General features: G+C 42.6%; 1 protein-coding gene and 1 pseudogene across 1 annotated transcript in view; one reads left to right on the forward strand and one right to left on the reverse strand.

The window, feature by feature from the left end:
• Positions 1–14628, reverse strand: part of ZNF483 (zinc finger protein 483) — a 49626-nt gene that overhangs the window by 16285 nt on the left and 18713 nt on the right. The window contains exons 2-6 of the mRNA XM_070376062.1: positions 12120–12228; positions 9800–10325; positions 9252–9340; positions 6346–6472; positions 5879–5974 (exon numbers count right to left, since the gene is read on the reverse strand). Coding sequence (XP_070232163.1) covers positions 5879–5974; positions 6346–6472; positions 9252–9340; positions 9800–10325; positions 12120–12228 — 947 coding nt within the window. The remainder of the gene's footprint in view (positions 1–5878; positions 5975–6345; positions 6473–9251; positions 9341–9799; positions 10326–12119; positions 12229–14628) is intronic.
• On the forward strand, positions 1079–3477 carry LOC138988933 (large ribosomal subunit protein uL15 pseudogene; annotated as a pseudogene).

Genomic DNA, 14628 nt, shown 5'->3' on the forward strand with positions numbered 1-14628 from the left:
TTCTCCAGGGAATCTTCTCAATCCAGGAACCAAACCTGCATCTCCTGAACTGGCAGATGGATTCTTTACCACTGAGCCACCAGCCCCCTACCAACCTTGCAGATACTCTAACCAGGCATCTATTTATTGTCCATGACAGGACTGCATTTTCAGTCCTGTTTTCTCAGTCTTAATGCTTCAGACTGCCTAGAATTCGACCCTGGTGCACCTTCACTATCACGAATATAAAAATCTGGTAAGGCCTAGGGTTCAAGTCCCAGAGTCTCTAACACCATATTCTCAAGGTGTGTGCTCCTCTCTGAATCTTCAGTTCAGTTCAGTTGCTCAGTTTAATCTGACTCTTTGTGACCCCTGGACTGCAGCACAAAAGGCTTCCCTGTCCATCACCAACTCCCAAAGCTTGCTCCAACTCATGTCCACGGAGTTGGTGATGCCATCTAACCAGTTCATCCTCTGTTGTCCCCTTCTCCTCCTGTCTTCAATCTTTCCCAGAATTAGCATCTTTTCAAATGAGTCAGTTCTTCGCATCAGGTGGCCAAAGTACTGGAGTTTCAGCTTCAGCATCAGCCCTTTCAATGAGCATTCAGGACTGATTTCCTTTAGGATGGACTGGTTGGATCTCCTTGCTGTCCAAGGGACTCTCAAGAGTGTTCTCCAACACCACAGTTCAAAAGCATCAATTCTTCAGTGCTCAGCTTTATGGCCCAACTCTCACATCCATATATGACTACTGGACAAACCAAAGCTTTGACTATACAGACCTTTGTCAGTAATGTCATGTCTCTGCTTTTTAATATGCTGTCATAGCTTTTCTTTCAAGGAGCAAGCATCTTTTAATTTCATGGCTGCAGTCACCATCTGCAATGGTTTTGGAGCCCAAGAAAATAAGGTCTGAACCTTGAATTCCTTTATTAATTCTTTTATTTATCATTCATCTTGGCTCTTTTTTATTTTTTCTTTCATCTTGGCTCTTAATCATGAGCTTACAGTTTCACTTTCGTAAGATTGACTTTTAACCAGTCAACTATAAAATACAAAATGCTGGGCAGCTCTGAAGACTTCATGGGGCCTTCCCTCTATGGTGTCAGTTGCTGACACACCATCCAGACTAAGGAAGATCTGGAAACTTAAGGGCCACATGAGCCACGGGCACAGCAGACACTGGAAACCTCCTGGAGATCAGGGTAACACTGGTGGCATGCGTCACCACAGGACCAATTTTGACAAATACCACCCAGGTAACATTGGGCTTTCCTGGTGGCTCAGACAGTAAAGACTCTGCCTGCAATGTGGGAGACCCAGGTTTGATCCCTGGGTTGGGAAGACCACCTGGAGAAGGAAATGGCTACCCACTTCAGTATTCTTGCCTGGAGAATTCCATGGACAGAGAAGCCTGGTGGGCTACAGTCCACAGGGGTAGCAAAGAGTCAGACACAACTAAAGGACAAATGTTACACTACACTAATTTTGGGCAAGTTGGTATGAGGCATTACCACTTAGCAAGGAACCAGAGCTTTTGCCCAAATGTCAGCCTGGATAAACTATGGACCTCAGTGAGTGAGTTGATATGGTAAATGCTGTCAAAAAAATTGGAGTTGCTCTTCACATGATGTGGTACACTGGGGCTACTATATTGAGTTCTGGGAAGAGAAAGCTCCCAAAGCAGCCTATCACACTAAAGGCCAAATTCTTTAGCAGAAGAGCTGAGGAGAAGACTAAGGGTGTTGTCCTGGTAGCTCGACGCTACATGGATGGAGGTTCATCAAGTGCTAGCGAGTGCTTTTCAAAAAAAAATAAAAGAAGATAAAATACAAAATCCTATAACCTGGAAGTTAGCCATTATTAAAAATTCTGATTTTTTTCTAGAAATTTTCTACATATTTTAGGATAGAAAATCTACATATATAATATGTAGTTACTTTTTTCATAATTCTTTCCCATCTCATTGGTTAATTCTTCATAAAGACAATTTTTATGAGTTATATAATAATCCATCATATCAATGTTACTAATTATTTCTGTATGGAATGTTTATCAAATGATTAATATTTCCTCAGAAGTGAGTCATAAAAGTGACTGAACCAAAGGGTAGAAAAGTTATATCACCAGACAATACATGATTAAAAGTACTTGATTACTCATCTCTGGTCAAATGCTTTTTCTCTAAACCTTTGCAAATTTGATTCATAATAAATAGTGTTATTCTTTAAATGTAATTTACATTGCTAACAAGTGACTTGGAACATTTTTTTCATGTTCATAGCTATTTAAACTTTCGGTCAGTTACTCTGGTCAGCTATCTGTTGAAGTTCTTTGCTTATTTTTCTAACAGACTCAGGGTTCCTTACTGATCTGCATGACCTTTTTATAAATCATGGCTATTGATTATGGCTTTGTCTGTCAAAAACTTTTCCTCCAGTAAGTTATAAATGACTTTTCATCCGGTCCCATCACATCATGGCAAATAGATGGGGAAACAGTGGAAACAGTGGTTGACTTTTTTTTTGGGGGGCTCCAAAATCACTGCAGACGGTGACTGCAGCCACGAAATTAAAAGACACTTACTCCTTAGAAGAGAAAGTTATGACCAACCTAGACAGCATATTAAAAAGCAAAGACATTACTTTGTCAACAAAAGTCTATCTAGTCAAGGCTGTGGTTTTTCCAGTAGTCATGTATGGATGTGAGAGTTGGACTATAAAGAAAGCTGAGTGCCAAAGAACTGATGCTTTTGAACTGTGGTGTTGGAGAAGACTCTTGAGAGTCCCTTGGAATGCAAGGAGATCCAACCAATCCATCCTAAAGGAAATCAGTCCTGAGTGTTCACTGGAAGGACTGATGCTGAAGCTGAAACTCCAATACTTTGGCCACCTGATGCGAAGGGCTGACTCACTGGAAAAGATGAGAGCTAATGCTGAGAAAAGATTGAGAGCAGGAGGAGAAGGGGACAACAGAGGATGAGATGGTTGGATGGCATCACCGACTCAGTGGACATTAGTTTGAGTAAACTCTGGGAGTTGGTGATGGACAGGGAGGCCTGGCAAGCTGTGGTTCATGGGGTTGCAAAGAGACACAACTGAGCGACTGAACTGAACTGAAATAAATTACACATCTAAATGATACTTCTTTTACATAAGCAGCTTGGGGGGAGAGGCATGTATTTATACCAATGCTGCTAAATTTTTCTCAGAACAGTTTTAGATTCCATTTTCAAAACTACTCTCCCAGATGTTACTTAAACATAAGAAGACAACTGCTTTCCTTTATTCATGTAATCACACTGTAAACAGCCAAGAGGTTGACTTAAACGAAGGGCTAATTGTGGAGAGGGTACTGTCAGTCTATGAGCCCAATGAGCCCAGCAGGTACACGGCTCTGGCCCAAGGTCTGGTCCTGGAGGCCCAGGGCACCCCCCGCACCCGGGACTGTGGTTGGCATCTCCCCAACAACAAGATGGCTTCTAGGGATGACATCTAAGTCTTCATCATCTTCCTGTGAGGGCCAGGCAGTTACTCCTGAGGGGTTCAGCCCTGAACCTCCCTCCACTATCCCAGTTTCTCCATGCATATGTCTCTCCCAACCCAAATTCTAAAGCTGTTTTCCCGACCTTCTTTACTGGCAATTTAACTGAAGAAGGGGGGCTTCTCTGATAGCTGAGTTGGTAAAGAATCTGCCTGCAGTGCAGGAGACCCCAGTTCTATTCCTGGGTCGGGAAGATCTGCTGGAGAAAGGATAGGCTACACACTCCAGTATTCTTGGGCCTCCCTGTGGCTCAGCTGATAAAAGAATCCACCTGCAATGTGGGAGACCTGGGTTCCATCCCTGGGCTGGAAAGACACCCTGGAGAAGAGAAAGGTTATCCACTCCAGTATTATGGCCTGGAGAATTCCATGGATATACAGTCCATGGCCTCGGAGAGTTGGACATGACTGAGCAACTTTCACTTTCATTGTAACTGAAGAAGGGGTGCCAGTTAGATCCAAAATTAAAGCTCATGGCAAATAAAAAAAAAAAAGGAAGATGGACTAGAGAAAAGTGTTGAAGAAGGCTCTTGAGAGTCCCTTGGACTGCAAGGAGATAAAACCAATCAATCCAAAAGGAAATAAACCCTAAATATTCATTGGAAGGACTGATGCTGAAGCTCCAATACTTTGGCCACCTGATGCACAGAGCCAACTCATTGGAAAAGACCCTGATGCTGGGGAAGATTAAAGGCAAGAGGAAAAGGGGAGGACAGAGGATGAGATGGTTGGATGACATCACTGACACAAAAGATGAGTCTGAGCAAGCTCCAGGAGATGGTGAAGGACAGGGAAGTTTGGCATGCTGCAGTCCGCGGGGTAGCAGAATCGGACAGGAATGAGCAACTGAACAACAAAAAGCAAAGCAAATTATTGTTTTTTCTTAAACTAAAGTATTGATACATAGTGAAAGTGTAAGCGTTAGTCACTCGTTTGTGTCCTGCTCTTTGAGACCCCACGGACTGTGGCCCACCAAGCTTATTTGTCCATGGAATTCTCCAGGCAAAAATGCTGGAGTGGGTAGATTCCCTCCTCGAGGGGATCTTCCTGATGCTGGGATCATACCTGGGTCCCCTGCATTGTAGGTGTAGATTCTTTACTGTCTGAGCCACTAGGGAAGCCCAACTGATGTATAAATAATCATTTATTATAATTTTTAAAAATCTAGTTAAGATTTATTATTAAAGTTTAAGAAAGAGAAGAATAAAGAAAAAATGTAATTCCTCAAAGATAACCAGTATTAACATGCTGCTGCTGCTGCTAAGTCGCTTCAGTCGTGTCCAACTCTGAGCGACCCCATAGACGGCAGTCCACCAGACTCCCCCGTCCCTGGGATTCTCCAGGCAAGAATACTGGAGTGGGTTGCCATTTCCTTCTCCAATGTATGATAGTGAAAAGTGAAAGTGAAGTCACTCAGTTGTGTCCAACTCTTAGCGACCCCATGGACTGCAGCCCACCAGGCTCCTCTGTCCATGGGATTTTCCAGGCAAGAGTACTGGAGTGGGGTGCCATTGCCTTCTCCAAGTATTAACATGAATGCTCTCCAAATATTAACAGTAAAAACCCATATCTATACATTTAGACATACATATATATGTACGTTTTCTTCTTCTTTTAACAAAACTGAATTATACTAAACATGCTGTCCACTGGATGAATTCCTACTTATTCTTCAAGATTCAATTGTTAATTATGCCCTTGCTCCTATATTTTCCCATTGCTCCTTATACATGCCATCATTATAGTGTACATCCCATTAATAACACATTTTGTCCTGATTTCTGTATCTATAGCATCCATGGAAACTTGCCCTTCAAATCTCCTCTGGGGCACTTTCTTGACAGCCCCTGTTGATGCTCATTGACTCCAACACAGCATCACACCAAGGCCACTTCAATAGAGGTGCTCCCAGTCAATGACAAGAATGGCAATTACACTTGGGCCCATTTCTGCGAGGCATAAGACTCTGCTAGATGACTTTGGCAGGGAGGTTCATTTTTGGCTTTACTAAAATCTTCTCAACCTGCACTTCAATCTAAGACTTTTCCTACTCAGCCTTCCTTCCTTCCCTCTCCTGTCACAGGTATCAGACCTGTAGCACCTTCATAGCAACCCCAGCCTCCTCCAATGCCTGGAATTATTTCCCCCCAGTAAGTCTCTGATGGGGCCAATCTTGGCATCCTTCTCAGAGGACCCAAACTGAGTGTCTCTCCTATCAAAATGAATATTCTAGGAAGGCAAGGCAGAAATTTTCATCATCTATGTTAGCACCTAGCCCACCCAACATTTCACAACCTCTTTCAAATGACTTGGTTGGCAACTGTTTCAATGTCCTTCTCTACTTTTCACCAACTCACCTGGTCTACAGCCTTTGGAGACTTCTTTTTGCAGCAGCCGTGGTAGTCCAGCCCACTTCAGCTGGGAAACCAAATCTAACTTGGAAACTGGAAAGCCTGTTCAGAGAAAATAGAAAATGTCTTTTTGTCTAGAACAAAGACATTCCAACATTCATAGCCTTTAGTTCTTCAGGGAAGAGAAGAAGTTGTCAAAAGTGAACTTCAGTACTGGAATTTGAGGAGAAAATTGGGAAAGGTATGGCCTTGATGACAGCAAAATGATGCTCAACAGTTTCAGTTCAATGGAGCAAAGATACTTTTTTTAAAGAAAACTCTATATAAAAGTACATTTTTAGGACCCATTTTAAGGTTTAGGCATATGATTCCTGTAAATTCAGCCAAAACCTTTAATAGCACTTATCTTCCAATGTTATGGACAAAAAGATACTCAGTTTAGACACTAAATCATGAAGAGAAGATGTCTTTACCCAGAAGTTCTAGGTTCCTATAGTTCTCCAGCAGCACTTCCTTATATATCTCCTTCTGTGAAGGCTCCAGTTTCCTCCACTCTCCTCTGGAAAAGGTGACAGCCACATCTTTGAGTGTCATGGATTCCTAGAACACCAAAGACAGCCTGTGTGCATTGTGTTACTCCCAAACAGATCCTAAGAATTCAGAAAAGTAATAGATGTGATGGTTTTCAAGTCTTAAGAATTTGCAAGCAAACTACAAGGTAGATATTATACAACCATAACAAGTGAAATAGAACAAGATTATGATACAATCCCCTCCTTTTCCATTCAGTCCTTGGTGTGAAATGCTATACAAGGATTCTCTGGAATGACTAACATTGATCAAATTTGCCCTAACATGCTGATTTCTAGGATTAACAGAATATATTAAATGAAGAATACAAATTACATTTCCCAATCCCAAAATCTGCAGAATCAATGTAAGTTCTATAAACTTTAAATTAAACATGGAAGAGTAACATCACTGACTACATTCCAAATTATAATTTCCAGTTGATTCTGAAAAGTTGTTGCTGAACGAAAAGACGCCGGGATTCTTGGCCTCTGGAGAAGAATTCAATCTGGGGCCAGAGACAAGGCTTGATTGCTCAGAGCTTTTCTGTAATAAAGTTTTATTAAAGTATAAAGGAGACAGAGAAAGCTTCTGACATAGGCATCAGAAGGGGGCAGAAAGAGTACCCCCTGCTAGTCTTCAGCTGGATGTTATATAGTCACTGCTGCTGCTGCTGCTAAGTCGCTTCAGTTGTGTCCGACTCTATGCAACCCCATAGACGGCCTCCGACCAGGCTCCTCTGTCCCTGGGATTCTCCAGGCAAGAACACTGGAGTGGGTTGCCATTTCCTTCTCCAATGCTAGCAGTCTGTTAATGAAAGAAAGGAATGTCTTAAAACTCAGAATGGCACCAGGCCCCTTATCCATAAGATGCATTTTGGGATAATCTTGGCACCAGATGATTCATCTCGGGCCATAAAATGATTGACTTGAATCTTACAGAAGGGTAGATCACCATACAAATAGTTTCGTTTACATAGATCAGGGGAACAATATCTGAGTATAACATACTGGTTTGTCAAGTAGGTTCTGAGCCATTAGGCAGAACCGACTTGAAGACAGAGTCTGGGGTAAATGCATAGTACATTGACATCGCTTAAGTCAAACATTTCCATAAGAAAAATGCATTGGTTAACTCAAGGTTTGAAAATAGTTAACTTCAGGTGAAACCAGGTGTCATTATGGCAACACAGTATTTTAAGAGAAACCTCCTTTTAAATTTGTATAGAGAAGGAAAAAAATATTGCTAGTTTGTTTCCTCCTGCCGCTTAAGAGAGAGAAAAAGTCTGACCCTTGCATCCTATTTCCTCCATTTGGAGACCCCTGGCCTTCCTGCCTGTTACCCTCTCAATTCTAAGTAGCAATTACTTTCTATCACAATCAAACAAGGATCTGTGTTCAATAACATACACTTACAATTACTCTAAATTATAAACAAGCACAATTAATCATTACAATACACTTTTCATAGCATCCTCTATAGCAAGACATTTTGAGAGGCGATACAGCAGAGTGGCTATTAGCACTTGGAGTAGCTTTCCTGTGGCTGCTGTAACAAATTACCATAACTCTGGTGGCTTAAGAAAACAGAAATTTATTTCCCCAAATTCTGGAGACCAGAAGTCTGAACTCCAGATGTTGGTGGAACTGGTCCCTCTGAGGGAGAATCCATTCCTTGCTTCTTCCAGGTTCCTTAGTTGCCAGCATTCCATGGTGTTCCTTGGTTTGCAGCTTTATCATTCCGATCTTCACATCGCTTTCTCCTGTTCCTGTGTTCAAACTCTAAGTACACTGTAATGCCACTGAGAGCACACCCATACAATCCAGAATAATGTCCTCATTTCAAATCCTCATTTTATCACATCTGCAAAGACCTCCCCTCCAGGTAAAGTAACATTCTCAGGTTCCAGAGACAAGGAAGTAGATCTACATCAGGGAGATATGTCCCTGATACCTGTCCACTCAGAGCCATTACCTGGTAATCAGAGCTATTACCAGGCTACGAGAGCACTATTATTTACCACTGCGAATAAGAATTTTTTTTCCTGAAAATTCTTGGTATATAGAAAACACTGATTTGTAATCAGCTGCTTTTCTCAGCCACTAAATGAATTTCAGTACATGTTCAGTTGATTCTCTGAGGTTTTCCAAAAAGACTACATTATCTGTAAATAATATACATCTTCTTTCATATCTATACTTACCTCACGTGTTTCTTATCACACTGGACTGGCTAAAATTTCAGAAAATATTCATTAATACAGTAAGATGAGACCACCTCATCTTTTTAATGGTATTGTGAGGACTGCTTTTTATTTTGCAACACTATCCAGATGTTTTTTTTTTTTTTGTCATGTTCAGGAAATATAATTCTATTTCCACCTGACCAATCTTATGAAGAATAATTTCTGGATTTTAGTAAATAATTTTGAGCTTATTAGAGTCAGACTTGTGACCAATTCTGATAACTGAAGTAAAATAGCATTTGAAGAATGAGCCCTAAGAATGTGAAGACTGAGAGGAAAAGGAGATGGTCTTAATTAGTCTAGTGTGTTTATAACACCCAGGAGGAGCTCAGTGAGCATGTACTTAAAAATGAAAGGTCTGTAGCCATATATGGTAAGATAATATTAAGTAGACTTACTGTGGTTGTCATTTCACAATATACACAAATATCAAACCATTACATTATATACCTGAAACTAACACAATGCTGGGTGTCAACTAGACCTCAATTTAAAAATTAACTTAAGAATGAAAATTTATGGTTTAAAAAAAAAAAGAATGAAAACCAGTGAAAGGAAGCTTACCTGGGACTCAGTATTTGGAAGAACAGAAACTGTTTTATCTTCTTCAGGGTTCTCCTCTTGGGAAATAACAGAATCTTGAGAGATTGGTTCTAGGAAGGGGGAAAAAAAACAATGCAGCCTTTCAAATGGGCTCCTCAGACTAAAAATTATTATATATGTCACTCTGGAGAAAAAAATCAGATTAAACAAAGAAAAAGTTTTTCCTACACTCTTAAAACACAGAAGACAGCCACACATACAGTTTCGTACTGAAACCCAAGCTTTCCCCTATTACCCTCTAAAATATTCTTTCAATTCCTAGGCTCACAAAATCTGATTTCCTTCATTCCATATACCTACTACTTTAATGTATTTACTTTTTATAATAATCTTTAAAATATTTATGAGATGTATTAAGGTGGAACAGCATATGTGTAATATCATATAGTAATTTGCTTCTTTCATTTTGCACAAAAGTCACTTGTTGAATGAAAACATTCTTTTGGGGAGTTTACTGTCATATCTTGAGATGATCTCCCCCACTTCCCCCCTTCACCTATTAATCTCACCTTTCTTTTCTTCAAGCACTTGGGTCAAATCCTCTACTAGGGTCACCACTTCCTCACTACTCTTAGGATGCTGTGATTTGACCCAAATCCTGATCTCCCCAGGCAAGATGGTCAGGAACTGCTCAAACACCAAAAGCTCTAGAATCTGGTCTTTCGTGTGGATGTCTGGTCTCAGCCACTGAACGCAAAGCTCCCATAGCTGATTCAGAGTTTTTCTGGGTCCAGCCTCTTCAGAGTAACAAAACCACCTGAACCTCTGTCTGAAAGACTCTGGGTCAGCAGTGTCTCTTCTCATGAGAGATTCTGGATTCCCAGGAGTCTCCATCCTAAGGACTTTGCTCTGTTCACTTGAGACCAGAGTGTGAGGATCTGGGGAGACAGCTGTCATCTTGTTTAGGCTACTCCTGCTTGCAGTATGTACCACCAACAGAAATCCAGTCTCCTTTAGACTCTGAATGTCAGCACAGTCCACCAACAGGCACTCTCCGGCAAAATACCAAGTGTTCCAAGGATCCACTTTATGGTCCTGCAGAAACCATCAAGAAACATAAGAGATAAATTAAGTGAAACAAATTGTGAATCCTAAAAAACATTGTTCTTGATTTGGTTCTGTTATAGATACACACACTGTAGTGGGTTGCCATGGCAACCAGTACTCTTGCCTGGAAAATCCCATGGACGGAGGAGCCTGGTAGGCTGCAGTCCATGAGGTCGCTAAGAGTCGGACACGACTGAGCGACTTCACTTTCATAGATAGACACACACATTCTCAGAGGCGTAGAACTGCCCTACCCAACTACTATACTAAAAGAATGATTTTCTCTGTAAGTGAAAAGCTGAGAAGTTACTTGAGAGTAAATAAAGGCATGTACCCTCCAAGAAAATAGTTTCTTCAGATACTCCTCATCAGCAAAACGTATCAGAAAAGGCTCACTGTTACAAGAGGCTCCAAACTGACTCCACTCCTGCCCTCTCTTGGTGAATGGCCACACAGTTTCCCACCAGTTGCTTAACTCAGAAACCTGATTTCATATTTGACTCTCAAATTTCTCACACAATCAATAACCAAGTTCTGGTGGCTTTATTTCCTAAGAACCTCTCCATTCTCTCCTACTGAAATTACCTAAGGACAGCCTCCTTCAATTTCAGTCTTACACTGAAGCCTAAGGATTTCTTCTAATATGCAAAATATGGTCTTGTAATTCCCCAACTGTCTCAACACAAAATTCAAACGCAAAAGTCACGCATGATGATCTTGAAACCCTGTCGGTATGACCTCACCTTCCGCTGCAGCTGCCCCTAATGGACACTGCAGCCGTAAAGAGGTATCTCTCCATTTCCAGCAACTCTACCCGCTTCTGCCTTTGCACTAGAGTCATTCATTCCCTCCCCTTGGAATGCTGACATTTTTTCCTCTACCAAACTTGTTCATTCTTTAAAACCCGACTCCACTGCCACCTCTTGTATGAGGCTTTCTCCGATCCCCAAGTACTCTTCTGCGCAGTCTGCCCTGTGTTGCATGCATTCTCACTTCATAAATAACTAACCATTAACAACCATCTGGAACCAGGGACTATGGATTCAGACGCGAACGGGTCAGACGGGACCCCCACCCTCACAAAGCACTCAAGAAATGACAATACAGTCTTAGATGTCTTAGATGGGCTACACTGCGACAAGTGAGGACACTCTCCTCCGGCTACAACAGCAGTTAATTACCCACCTCTGAGGGGCACAGAGTGCCGCACACACTATGCATGACGTCATTTATTCCTCTGCCAAATATTAAGCGCCCACCACGTACCTAGAGCCGCTCTGGGCACCTGGGACTCTGCAGTGGCTAAGACACTCGTCCCGATCTCCAGGGAGTTTACAATAAAGGCTCCGTGAAAATGTGACGCAGGCAGAAGGAAGTTCTCAAAAGAGGAGGAGGGGGGATTTGCCCCACGGGGTGCGTTCGGCAACGTCTGAAGACGTTTTGGTTATCACGACTAGGGAGGAGGGATGCTACTGGTACCTAATGAGTGGAGCCGGGGATGCTGCTAAACATTCCGCAATACTCGGTACAGCCCCCCTTACCCTCACGCACACACAATAACTTTTCCCGCCCAAAACACCAAAGTAGCGAAGTTGCAAGACCATGGGCTCAGGGAAGGGATGGAGGAAAGCTCCATCCAGGAGCGCACTTATCTCCGGCAGAAGCTGCAATTTTGGAAGTGCACAGCGAGACTGCCCTCGGCCCCCACCCCGCCCCAGGTACGCCCTTGGAACTGGCAACCTGGCCTCGGCCCCCACACTAGGGGCCAGGGGCAACCGCTACCTGCGTCAAGACCCGCAGCCAGGACCAACGCCACCGCAATGAGCTTCTAGAAACTGGTCCTGCAGGAGCTGCGCGCGCAAGGCGGCGGGGAGCTGAATGCGCCTGCGCACTGGCGCAGAACTACGATTCCCGGGATGCGCTTGTCCAGCTTTGCTAAAGGTCTGTGGTTTCCATAGGCTCCCACCCCGGCCTGTTGCGCATGGTCTTTGGGAAGTGCTGGTGGTCTCAGCTGCGGAATTATTGCTGCGCCAGAGGCCTAAAGGCCTAGAGTCATCTCAGGTTTTCAGATCTATGATGTTCCGTTTCCTTGGTAACCTCAAAGCATCCTTCCCCTCTTCCTTCCTTACCTTTCCCTGAAATCCAGGCTGCAAAACCCCCACCGCAGAAGCATATTAGCAACGCATTCAATACAAGTCATAATGCCGCAACTTGAATTAAACAAATATCAAATGGATTACTTTTACACCTGCCACCATGATTGTCCAAACCGCCCATCATGCCTCGCCTGGATTATTGCAATGGCGTCTTGATTTCACTTTTCTTCTTTTGTCTCTTCACATAGCAACCAGAGAGATGCTTAATATATGAAAACAGCTTATGAACTTCCTCTCCTGAAAACCCTGAAAAGGTTTCCCATTTCACCCAGGGTAGAAATTCTAATTTTTACAGTGACCTACAAGGCTGATGGAATTTGGCCACTGATAAACTCCCTGACCTCTTCCTCTACTTGTGTGTTGTCACAGTAACCGCCTCACTATCCCTCTCCCTCCAACCTGCCTGATACTTAGGGCTGACTTGCCACCTGCCTAGATATCTTGGATGGCTCATGTTCTCACCCTTTCATAAGTTCTCAATGAAGCCTTGGGTCAGGAAGATCCCCTGGAGGAGGAAATGGCAACCCACTCCAGTAATTTTGTGGGGAGAACTCTATGAACAGGGAAGCCTGGCATGTTGCGATCCAGCAGGTAGTAAAGAGCAGGACACGACTGAGCAACTGAACAACAACGAGAACAACAGAGTAGAGCAATTTTATGTGTTTCCATACCTGGAACCTAGAGCCTAGATAACAAGAATCATCACATGCACTCTGTATATAGCTCCTTTCATCTACATTATGTCTCTGAGATTTATCATTATTGTTGCCTGTGGTTACAAATCAATGAAAATCATTTATTTTCACTGCTGCCTAGTATTCCCCTATGACCTTTTATGTACACTACAGTTTCCTGTTTTCACAGTCCCTTGCCCAGCTTCCAGGCCATATCTTACATGGAAGTGAGGAGGAAGTTTGTGTGTGTGAAAGGGTGAGTCTGTCAGATTTTTCTGCTTCCTCTAAAATCACCCCACATTAAAGAAACTAAAAAGCCACGGTCCTGCCTGCTTGTCTCCACCTCTGGGTTCCCGAGGCAGCCTTCAAGGTGTCTCCTTAGGATTCTGGGAATCTCTGAGCTCCTGCAGCTGTGAGCTGCCTCAGGGATATCAAGACCTTGTTTCCAGGTGCCTATGGTCCTGGCTCAGCTGGGACTCCAAGGATTCAAGAGTCAGAAGAGGCCATGATTTCCTGTCTGGGAGTGCTGACTGTTGCCTGAAAAGAAAAAAAAACAAAGCTCTCCTGCCTAACCACACGTACTTAAAAAATTAAATATAGACTTACTATCAGTTCATTCATTTCAGTCGCTCACTAGTGCCGACTCTTTTGACCCAGCATACCGAAGTCCTAGGCATTTACTCACCAGAAATGAAAACATATGCCCACAAAAAGAGCTGTGTGCGAATGCTCACGGCCGCTTTATTAACGCATATGCCCCAAACTGGAAACTATTCAAATGTGTGGCAACTAGTGAACAAATTGTCTTATGTTCACATAATGAAATACTACTCAGTAACAAAAAGGAGTGAACTGCTGAAATATACAGCAGTATAGCTGAATCTCAAAAGCTATAAGTGAGAGATGCCAGACAAAAAACCAGTATATACAACGCATGAGTCCATGTACATGCCATTCTAGAGAGACAGAGCTATAGGGACAGAAATGAAATCAGTGGTTGCCAGTTACCAGGAGTGGAAGGAAGGGACTCAGGGAACTTGTTGGAGTGATAGAAATACTCTATAGCTTGATTACGGTGGTCATTACATAATTGTGTATGCCTGTCAAATTATATGGGCTTCCCTGGTGGCTCAGATGGCAAAAAATTTGCCTACAATGCAGGGGACCTGGGTTCAATCCCTGGATGGGGAAGATCTCCTGGAGAAGGGAATGACACCCACTCCAATGTTCTTTCCTAGGAAATTCCATGGACAGAAGACCCTGGCCATTATATAAATAGACTTGTTACTCTTAAATAAGTAAATCTTATTATGAGTGAATTATACCTCAATATAAATGAAAACGTAATTTTATGTGACTGTTCACAGCAGCTTTTTTTGATAATAGTTAAAAACTGGAAACATCTTAATGACCAGCAAGTGATGAATGGCTACAAAATAAACAATAATGGAACAGCCATAC

The sequence above is a fragment of the Bos mutus genome, chromosome 8 (assembly GCF_027580195.1).
Source record: "Bos mutus isolate GX-2022 chromosome 8, NWIPB_WYAK_1.1, whole genome shotgun sequence".
Lineage (NCBI taxonomy): Eukaryota > Metazoa > Chordata > Mammalia > Artiodactyla > Bovidae > Bos > Bos mutus.